Here is an 11,423-nt window from a genome sequence, read left to right on the forward strand (position 1 = left end):
TTCAAACCTCCTCTGGATTAAATTGAAGATGAAGATTTTGATTCAACCTGAGAAAGAAAGACCAACATCCACACACAATGTGGAGATAAACAAAACATGGTAGCCGTGTTAGTCTGTATTGGTTAGTGTTCCCCATACACAGGCCCAAATACTCAGAGCATTCTGAAGCAAAGAATGTGCTTTCAATGAGTCAAAGGCTATAGAACTTTGGGTTGTATCAAAATTACTCTTATAATATATTTTGCATTTAGCAAATAATTAGATTCATAGAATAGATTTTTGAGCCATTCTATAATAGGGGTATAATTCTCTATTACATTTTATGGGTGAAATCTTGCTAGCAAGTTAAAGAAGTATGGGCTGGAAGAATGGACTATAATGTGGATAGAAAGCTGGCTAGATCATCGGGCTCAATGAGTAGCGATCAATGGCTCCATGTCTAGTTGGCAGCCGGTATCAAGCGGAGTGCCCCAAGGGTCGGTCCTGGGGCCGGTTTTGTTCAATATCTTCATTAATGATCTGGAGGATGGCGTGGACTGCACCCTCAGCAAGTTTGCAGATGACACTAAACTGGGAGGAGTGGAGGGTAGGGATAGGATACAGAGGGACCTAGACAAATTAGAGGATTGGGCCAAAAGAAATCTGATGAGGTTCAACAAGGACAAGTGCATTGTCCTGCACTTAGGACGGAAGAATCCCATGCACTGCCACAGGCTGGGGACCGACTGGCTAAGCGGCAGTTCTGCAGAAAAGGACCTAGGGGTTACAGTGGATGAGAAGCTGGATATGAGTCAACAGTATGCCCTTGTTGCCAAGAAGACTAACAGCATTTTGGGCTGTATAAATAGGAGCATTGCCAGCAGATTGAGGGACGTGATCATACCCCTCTATTCTGCATTGGTGAGGCCTCATCTGGAGTACTGTGTCCAGTTTTGGGCCCCACACTACAAGAAGGATGTGGAAAAATTGGAAAGAGTCCAGCGGAGGGCAACAAAAATGATTAGGGGGCTGGAGCACATGATTTATGAGGAGAGGCTGAGGGAAACTGGGATTATTTAGTCTGCAGAAGAGAAGAATGAGGGGGGGGGGATTTGATAGCTGCTTTCAACTACCTGAAAGGGGGTTCCAAAGAGGATGGATCTAGACTGTTCTCATTGGTACCAGATGACAGAACAAGGAGTAATGGTCTCAAGTTGCAGTGGGGGAGGTTTAGGTTGGATATTAGAAAAAACTTTTTCACTAGGAGGGTGGTGAAGCACTGGAATGGGTTACCTAGGGAGGTGGTGGAATCTCCTTCCTTAGAGGTTTTTAAGGTCAGGCTTGACAAAGCCCTGGCTGGGATGATTTAGTTGGGGATTGGTCCTGCTTTGAGCAGGGGGTTGGACTAGATGACCTCCCGAGGTCCCTTCCAACCCTGATATTCTATTATTCTAAATCCTGCCTCCATTGAAGTCAATAGCAACACTCCCATTGACTGAAGTGGAGCATGAATTTCACACTGTATGGTGGTTTAAAAAGTTATGCAAAGGTTTTAACATTCGGTTAAATTCCATGGGACTTTTTCACAAGAGAATACATGGGGAAACCATTGATCTTTATGCAGGACAAATCAGATCTCAATGAGCTCTACACACAGTCCTGCACAGAGAACTGTTGGCACACCAGAGGCATGGCCAGTGGATCTGTGTTCAGTGGAGCGCCAATATTTCACACTTCCAAACTTTTCCCCATATATTCTGGTGACGTTTCTGTGTATTTTCATTGTTTTCCAGAATTTGGCCCTTGTTTCTTCATCATTTTATATCAGGAGACAAAAGTAGTTGGAGAGGCATCCATAAAACTCTGTTTGTAGTCCCGTAACCCAGATTCCATACCCCAATTCAGCAAAGCACTTGAGCACATGCTTGGTTTTAAGCATATGTATAGTCGCACTGATTTTAATGGGACTTCGCATGAGCTTAAAGTAAATTACATAGCAAAAATGCTCTGCTTAATCAGCAAATACTGACCCCATATCAAGGGGTCAGTACTCCACCCATAATGTGAGCTCATTGTTAACAAAATAAGAGCTACTTTATTTGACATTGGCTTTTCATAATTCAGATTGCATTTGCGGATTGATTTGAGTTACTGGTCTGTAATTCTACAGCTTACAGATAATGTTTCGCCTAGAGGTAAAATTCATGCAGTTTCATCTGCTGGTATTTTAGATATATTCCTGTCTGCATGCACCTGGAAACTTGAATTTAATTCCAGATCTCAAGCAGGATTGACTCAGGATTTCTCAGAACTGGAACAATTACAGAATTTCAATATCATGTAATCACGATACATCATCTGCTCTGTGATCAACTCAGAGTTTTACATCTGATTACAAAAATTTATCTAGTTGATGTGCTTTCATTTAGGAAATTTATCCATCCTGCAGGTCCTTGCATTAAATTGCTTGCTGTGGATCAGTGTCATCAAGGCTGCTTAACTGTCCATGTTCTTTGGTACCACAACATGTATTTGCAAGGGACCCCCTCCCACAAACACTTGAACATGCTGCTGGGATTGAACAAGAGCATTCCTTGCCCTTTGATGAGGGGAATACAGCTATGTCAACATAGGGTTAAAGCAAGTAGGGAGGGACTGCCCGAACTTGCCCTCAGCCAGGATGCTGCAGCTGGGGAGCAGCTCTAGAGTTAAGTTCCCAACATACTGGAGGTGGAAGAACTTTTACACTAGGAGACAAAAAGTAGTTGGAGTGGTGTCCATAAAACGCTATTTGTAGTCCCGTAACCCAGATTCCATACTTGTGTTCTGAAGTAGAAGATAGGTGAGAGACTGGTCAGACTTCTCAGCCTCCTTGCCCTACTCCCTTCCACCATTGCCAGCTCCAAGTCCAGCTCAGCCCCCAATCCTCCTCCCACGCTACTCCCTGCAACCCCAGTACCAGCACCCAGATAGACTCTCATTCCAACTCCCCTGCAGTTTCAGCACCCTTTGTTTGTTCTCCCTTCCCACGCCCTGCACCATCACTAAAACCTGGGTGCATTCTCAACTCTCCTTTGTCTTGTTCATTAACCTCCCTTTCCCTTCTCTCTCCATTTTCTTCTGCCATCACCAATGTGTGGCCACATTTTTGATTCTCCCTTCCTCTCAGCTTCCCCATACCACCTTCCCGCCACTGCCCCAGCATGCTCCCGACGTCGTCCTTCTCCTAACCAACACCAGAGGATGGGAGCAGGATCCAGAAGGCCTGTCACCTTCTGTGCACAGGTTGGTCCTGTTACTAGCACGTCCATGTAGGTGCATGCCGAGAAAGCTCCACATCCTCAGTCATGTTCAGAGTTGTGCTCCCCTGGGTCTTTCTACCTTCCAGTACTGGCAATAGCAGATTTAATATAATATATGGAGATATACCTTTCTCATAGAGCTGGAAGGGACCTTGAAAGGTCATCAAGTCCAGCCCCCTGCCTTCGCTAGCAGAACCAAGTACTGATTTTGCCCCAGATCCCTATATGGCCCCCTCAAGAATTGAACTCACAACCCTGGGTTTAGCAGGCCAATGCTCAAACCACTGAGCTATCCTTATGTGATTGCTAAGCTTTTAAATGATAATGATTGAATTCTGAACGGAGGTAGGTCAGTCAGGGTCAATGGTATGTGTATGTGTGCGCACCTCTGAATACAGGACTGTCCTTGGTTTGGTCTAGCATAGAGACCTCTGTACTCCCAGTACATTTAGTGGAGGCTGCAGTGCTGACATGCTGGACATCTGAGAATGGTAATAGAGCATTAGAGAAAGATGATTAGCTGATGTTGCAATAATATTCCACCTAGGATCTCTTTTTGAAAGTGGCATTTTGAAGAGGGATGCTTCAAAATGCTGGCCTCCTGCTGCAAAATCAGCACAAGTACAGGGTATGAATCTGATCTCATTGGTGCGAGAGCACGTCAAAAATGACTCCACTGACTTATACTGGTATAAAACCAGTGTGAGATCAGAATCAAGCACTATTTTTCCTTAAGTGGTTCGTCCGTCTGAGTCAGCCATGCTGCAATACGTTAAAGTTATCAGTTTAGAAACCTCTTTGTTTCTGCTCACAGCAGTTAGAATCCAAATCATGTTTCATTTTAATATAACTAATAGTAAAAACAAACCATGTGACTATTTAGTCTGGTGTTTTTAATATTAATTAGGGAAGTCAAATAGGATTATTTTTAATATTGAAATAGTAATGCGATCAATGCAAAAGAATACAACACATTTTCCGTACATTTATTACAAAATATTACGTACGTCCCATACTGAAGTGATACTTCATACACTGTACCTGCAGTGATTAGCTGCTTTCCTTGTTATGTGCAGTACTGGCAATTAATTTAAAGGTCATTTGGACTGTAGTGAAATTAATTTAAAGAAATTGTAGATGCAAATATTTGTGTAATAAATTTAAGCATCCATTCTCTCCTTAATGCTCAAACAAAAGTCCTAACAATGTTAATGGACATAATGCAATGAATTATAGGAGAACATAGACCCACCACTGTGATAGCTTTATCTTCACTGAAAAATACAAGATTTTATTTTATTTGCAAACACTTCTCCTAACTAATATTTAGCTTTTCTTTTTTTGTACTAATTCAGTTCTAGGATCATAAATCAGCTTCTCACTGACATTTATCCTTTTCATATTTAAAGCATCATTTTTCATTTAATTTCACATTGGGCAAACACCAGCTGAAATAGTGAAATCCTACAATATCATCATGCCCTTATTGTTCACAGAATATTTCTCAGAAGGAACAGCTGACCTTCATACTGTCTATATCAGGGGGTGGCCAACCTGTGGCTCCGGAGAAGTTAATATGTGGCTCCTTGTATAGGCACCGACTCTGGGGCTGGAGCTACAGGCGCCAACTTTCCAGTGTGCCAGGGAGTGCTCACGGCTCAACCGCTGGCTCTGCACAGGCCCTGCCCCCACTCCACCCCTTCCCACCCCCTCCCCGAGCCTGCCGTCTCCTCACTCCTCCCCCCTCCAGAACCTCCTGCACGCCACGAAACAACTGATCAGGAGGTGCGGGGAGGGAGGGGGAGGCGCTGATCAGCGGGGCTGGGAGTGGGGGAGCTGATAGGGGGCTGCTGACGTATTACTGTGGCTCTTTGGCAATGTACATTGGTAAATTCTGGCTCCTTCTCAGGCTCAGGTTGGCCACCCCTGGTCTATATGATAAATAAATTAAACGATTTTTCCCTCCCCCCCCCTCACAAGTCATATATAGTTGGATTTTAATGTATATTTTAATACCCATCCTGGCAGTCATTGTCATCATAATCACCAATGGGTTTGTTGTGATAAACATCAAGCACTAGCTTTCTGCTTTCAATTTCCATGCTCCTTGATATACTGTCATCTTCTTGGCTGGTTGATTGGCTTGCAGTGCGCTCTCTGGATTCACTATCTCCCTCTTCTTTAGATTCACTCTCACTAGTTTCTGAAGACTTGCTGTCTTGGCCTCGCAGCTCTTCAGAACTGATGTCCTCTTCATTCGAATCACTGGCATTGCCCTCTTCACTGCTACTGCTCTCTTTTGAAGCACTTCTGCTCTCAACCGATTTACTGTGAGATGGTCCGTCCTTATCTTCTTCTGATTCCAAGCTGTCCTCTGTGGATGTGCTCTTCTCCTCTGATTTACTATGGTCCCTCGTGTCTTCTGTGGATTCACTGTCACTTATTGATATCTTGCTGTCATCCTCAGGAGACTCTCTGTCTTCCTGTCCTTCTTCAGATTTGCTACCGCTGTGTTCATTGGATTTGCTATCCACATCTTCGGAGTCTTCCTCACTTTCTTCTTGGGATTCCCTACTCTCTTCACTTGATTGACTGGAGACATCCTCCCTGGAGCGGCTGGTGACATTTTCCTTTGACTGGCTGGTGACATCCTCTCCGGAGCGGCTGGCGACATTTTCTTCAGAATGACTGTTGTCTTCTGTGGACTTGCTGTCCTCTTTGGATTTGCTGTCATTGTGCTCTGCACTATCATCCTCTTCTGAAGTATCATCACCATTTTGGAACACATGGCTCTGGAAACGTTTCAGCGATTTATTGCTGCTTTTCCGCATGCTGTAGTGGTGCTCCCTACTGGTTTCTTGGCTGCTCTCTTTGGAATGAATGGCACCATGAACCATGTTGGAATTGCCACCCTCACTCTCAAAGATGGATGGGTCATCACCTTGCATTCCTTCGTCATCAAAATCATCTCTCTCCTCTTGGCTACTGCTGTCACTGTCACTGTCACCTCGATTTCTTTTCCTGTGGACATGCCTGCCGCGACTGGCAACCTCCCCATTACCAAAGCCTCTGCTCTCGCTGCTGCTACTACTACTACTACTGCTGCTGCTGCTGCTATCTTTTTTCCCAATAGCGGTATCTCTATGGCCACCATCTAGATCTCCATCAACAACTGCATTATGCTCATCTGTTTCAGTGGGACGAACAGTGTATCTAGGGTCTGCCCCCTTAACTTCTTCCTCGTTATTTTCATCAAAGGTATAATCTCCGCTGTCATCTTCCTCATCTGTCAGAGCATTTCTTTCCTCGTCCCCCTTGCTAGAGTCAAAGCCGTTAGATTGATAAAGAAATCCATCATTTTCAAAGTCATCATTGTCTTCTGATTCTCTGCTGCCCCTGGCCTGGTGATCTCCATTGTCGATGCTGTCAATAGCAGGAATCTTGCTTACATCCTCCTAGACATGTGGCGAAGAGAAATTATTGTAAACACTTCCTTGCTGTATTTTACAAAGTGATTTGTTTACTAAATTGTGTAGGCCAAATACTACTATCATTTATATCTCTGCTACCTCATCAAAATTCATAATGTTACATGGGTGTAACTGAGAGCAGAATTTGGCCCAGAATGCCTTAAAATTATATTAGATTTAACCAACAAATAAAACAATAATGTTACTTCAGTTAACATTTTAGGAGTCTTAAAAATATGTCCCCCTAGAAATTGCTGCTCTACTAGGATTCAATGTAGATACTGTAAACAAGTAATCCACTAGTTTAAAATGTGTGTCATCATTAGATTTATGGCAGGAGAGGTGTGAATTTTGGTGTATGGCATTACTTGGTTTGGGCTGGCATGGGTCCATCACACTCATTATAAATAGAACATGATGTGATATAATATGGCTCAAGCCACAAAATTCTGATCCAGCTTTTGAAATTCTGGGTGTTTGGATACAGGGATTTGGTTTGTTCCGTTTCTACATGTTATTGTATATCCCTTAATATAACTACTATAATATTCTACAGTAATGGTCCACAACACTAAATGCAGTGATCTGGCCCATTGCACCATTCTGAAAAAAGTCAGAACTTCCACATGGACTCCATGGTAGCTGTTGGGTGCTGCGCTCTTTGGAAAATCTTGACCAGTGTTGCTTTCAAATTTATAGTAATTGATTTCAGGCCCATTTGTGCAATAAAAAATGGGAGCTGATGAACTTGAGCTCTTTTGAAAATCTGACCCATGGATGAATATTGAGTTTTTATGCTTTTGACAATAAAGATATAAGAAAATAATGCTTTCCATATATCCACAGGTCCGTTAGGTATCTGGACAACATTTTTCACATGAAGGACTATAATCTAGTGGTGAAAAAAAAAACGGGGATAGGGTTTTGTTTCAGATATAATTTTACACAATTGTATATTTTTGGTTATGTTTTTCCATGTAGTCAAATTTTGTCCTATAAGAATTTTGCATATGTGTGAATTTCAAATACATCCAATTTGTTTGTCTTTAATTGACACACTGATCCCATTACAAAGACAGAGGAGTGATACTCTTTTTTTATTTCCCATACACTTACCCAAATCCAAATTTGTTCTTCAAAATTCAGCTCAGTTAGCACAATCCTCTGTCTCTTGAAAACAGAGCCTGATCTGATTACAGTGCTAATTTACAGCAAATTATCTGGGATGTGTTATGTTGTAGCCCTGTGTTTACAGCAGATTGAATTAAGACTGCTAACCACTTTTTCTGCTCAGACAACTGGCAGAAGAAGAATGTTATCTGCTAGGAAACAGAGCCTTATTCAGGAGAGCTATGTACACTTACCAGAGAGTTTTTCTCTGTTGATTGATCACCATGACTGTTTTCATCTACTTCTTCCACATCATCAAGGTCACCAGAATCCTCGTGATCAGCCCAATTCTTATGCTGAGCCTGCTTAATTCGGAAACTATCCTCCTCCTCATAGTCCTGAGTGCTCCTTGCATCGACATCATCTGGATGACTTTCAGAGCTCCTGCTAGAAACCACAGACGGGTCGTGGTTTTCTTCATCAATGCCATCATGCTCATCAGCATTGGAGTCCTCTCCTCCAGTTTCCGCACTGCTTTTAGGACCGCTGTAAGTATCATCAGCAGAATCTGCCTCCTCATTCAGACTTTCTTCGCTTATTGTGTCCTGCACAAAAAGGCGAAATTAAGGTACTTTGATTAAGCAAATGTTGTTGCAGTTTTACTGATGCCATTGTAAGGGCCACATTGTGTCCACTGGTGTAAAATAAACTGCTTACTACTGCTTGGCTTTGGGTCAGGCGAGCAGTGTGAAGACTCTTTTAATTACCAGTTCCTCTGCACTGCTTTTATTTGTTTCTAATGAACTACATCTTGCCTTATGCAAGGAACCCCAAACATTTGGTTATGCTTCATCTTGCGGTTTTTATTGGGTAAAAGAGATGGGTATATGATGGCTCTTTGAAGAACTTTGAAGTGCTCTGAGACTTTTTATACTCAAGTAATTTCAGTTTGAGTAAAATAAAGGAGTGTTTTTATTATAGTTGCTATGGATGCAGCTGGCGTTTCAAATGAACTAATCTGTTTTTTTTAAAGGGATCATTCAAAATTATATTCAGAAATTATTTGGTGTTGTAATCTTAAATTTCATTGATAGAGATTTGCGAAACCATGGGAGGCTTTTGGGCTCAGGAAAACCAAAACCACAAGAGGTTTGGAGTATACCAGTTCCATTTTTTTTAGAACCAACAAAGTATAAGCTTTCAGAGTCAGGAACAAATGATTTGTCCCCCACTGGGAAGATGGGACTTTCTTCTTTCCAGTGGTACAACGTTCCCATTTCTAGCATTGTGGGTTTGGGAGATACCAAACTTGAAAGCTGTGATATTATTACGTCTAGAATAGTAGTTATTGGTCCATGGCTGAACCGTGCCGGTCCCGTGCCTCATGTTGTGGGAAGGTCAGGAAGAAATTCCATATTTGGTGGTGAAGGAGGAAACATTGCTCTGGCAGCATTCCTATTTCAAATGGCAGCTCTCTGAAGCTGTTCAGATCTTTGCATTGTTACAGTAAGTCCTGTGGGGATGGATTAGTGGGCAGCACGTAGTTGAGGTGGCCGAAAGCATGTAATGCAATTTATCACCTAGTTACCATCTCCACATATGGAGGGTGGGGGGCAAGGAGGGTGCATGTAGAAATGGCTGAAACAATTATGTAGAAATGGCTGAAACAATTATGAATTAAAATGACCTTGAAAAAATGGATATAGCTATCACCTCTAGGCTTTGAGTTATTTTAATCAAGTATTGTTTTGAGCGTTATTAACCAGAGACCAGTTCCGCTTTACAATACTGTTTCACAAGCTATTTGCTGAAATAGAGTTTTCTGAAAAACTCTTGATAATCAACTTACCCCCCGTTCTTCGGAGCTCCCAGAATGGGCATTTTGATGGCTGGGCACCTAAACACATTGAAAAGACAACTTATGAATGAACAGAAGTGGTACAGATTATCTTGGGCATGCTTAAAATGCCGAGGCTAGGGGTTTTAATGATTTTCTAATAAGTACTTACAGGGTGAGCACAGGATAAAGCCCAGAGAGAGATTAACAGGAGTACTGTCTTCATATTGATTATGGTGTCTGTAGCTGCAATGAAGTAGGGGTGTTACAAAAGAGTATTTTCACATGCTCTTAATTGCAATTCAGCAGGATTGATTATAACAGCATATAAGATTTTCAAAAGCACCTAGTGATTTGGGATGCCTCGGTTTTTGGTGCCCAACCTGAGACACCTTAAAAGATCCTGATTTGGAAAGAGTGCTGAGCACATGCTCTTGTCTGGCACCCAACATCTCTAGTGGCTTTTGAAGCTGGGCCATGAAGGTTAAGATGAATTTCATATTTTGGTGTGGAATAGCAGATACCTGGGGAAGTGCAGATTTTTCTTGATTAAATGTTAATGACAGAGTGCAAAACAGTTTATGATTCGCTAGTTCCATAATGACTGCATCACCCAGGGCTGCCAATCAGCCTGTTAAAAAGTTTAGTACCACAGATCACGGTCACAGTACCAATATTGGCCATTGCTATTGGTACTTTGTCTTTACATTTACATTTTCATCCTAAATTAATAGTGGAGAAAAATCACATGGAGTCTTGCACACAATCATCTGTGCGTCCCAAACAAAATTCTGGAATAGGATAACTATGTACCAGGGGGCAAATCCAGTCTCACTGAATCAGTCTAATGCTTCACAAAGAACAGATTTTAGGAATGGATTTAAATAATCATTTTCTTTCCGAATTAAACCCTTCTGTGTAACATCAACCATAAACATTGCAATGGGTAAGTCAACACATTTTCACTCTTTTAGACTAACAGGGAGCCTGATTCTGCCATCCCAACTCACACTAAGTAGCATCTAACTACACAATAATTGTGGAGCAAGGTGCGCTGCAACAAGGGTAAAGGTGGCAGAATCTGTTCCACCGTGTCTTTGTGCAAAAGGATATATCTGAGACTGAGTCTATTGCATGAGATAATCTAACACCATAGCTGTCTGTCACAAATTAGCTGGAATTTTTTTCCCCCCAAGGCAAAGAAAATCAGAGTTATAAGGCCTCACATTTACTCACGGATTTATACACTGGGTAAATCAGCTAAACATGTGACACAGAAACAAACATAAATATGCTCTAGGAAAGAAACACTACATTATTTTACTCTCTTAAATAAGCACACACCGATCTGAAAATAAGAGATGCGCTTTTGCTTTTTCCTTAGAAAACAATCTGCCCCCGGCCCCTCCTCTCTCTCTTTCCTGGAGATGTTCTGCTGTGCTTTTCTATAAATCACAGATCAAGAACTGTTAACATGTACATGCTGTTCCATTTTTCAGAATAAATCAAAGAAATTAAAAGTTACTTCTGTATGCACGTCACACAGGCTTTCTTCAGGACCTCTTAGCTTTGGCACTTCAGATGTCACAAAGGCATAGGACCAGTTAAATACCTGTATCGCCCTGTCGCTTTAGTAGCTGGAGCCTCCTCCACTAGTGCATGAATTTAAACTCTGCTGCAGATATGGGGGCCAATCTGCACTCTCCCAGGATGAATGATGTCATA

The 11,423-nt window shown here is 42.0% G+C and overlaps 1 protein-coding gene across 1 annotated transcript; it reads right to left on the reverse strand.

Moving 5' to 3' along the window:
- Window positions 1-5,290: 5,290 nt before the first annotated feature.
- DMP1 (dentin matrix acidic phosphoprotein 1) lies at window positions 5,291-9,924 on the reverse strand. The gene is made up of 4 exons (XM_024203944.1): window positions 9,871-9,924; window positions 9,711-9,758; window positions 8,116-8,466; window positions 5,291-6,736 (listed from the first exon to the last, which is right to left on the reverse strand). The coding sequence occupies exons 1-4, from the start codon at window positions 9,922-9,924 to the stop codon at window positions 5,291-5,293; spliced, it is 1,899 nt and encodes a 632-aa protein (XP_024059712.1).
- Window positions 9,925-11,423: the final 1,499 nt, after the last annotated feature.

The sequence above is a fragment of the Terrapene carolina genome, unplaced genomic scaffold (genome assembly GCF_002925995.2).
Source record: "Terrapene carolina triunguis isolate 2854851 unplaced genomic scaffold, T_m_triunguis-2.0 Scaffold789, whole genome shotgun sequence".
Lineage (NCBI taxonomy): Eukaryota > Metazoa > Chordata > Testudines > Emydidae > Terrapene > Terrapene triunguis.

Coding starts and splice junctions, on each gene's coding strand:
- DMP1 (XM_024203944.1), bottom strand. CDS start 9,924: ATGAAGACAGTACTCCTGTTAATCTCTCTCTGGGCTTTATCCTGTGCT. Junction 9,759..9,870: donor CTTTATCCTGTGCTCACCCT/GTAAGTACTTAT, acceptor CAATGTGTTTAG/GTGCCCAGCCATCAAAATGC. Junction 6,737..8,115: donor CAACAGAGAAAAACTCTCTG/GTAAGTGTACAT, acceptor CCACATGTCTAG/GAGGATGTAAGCAAGATTCC.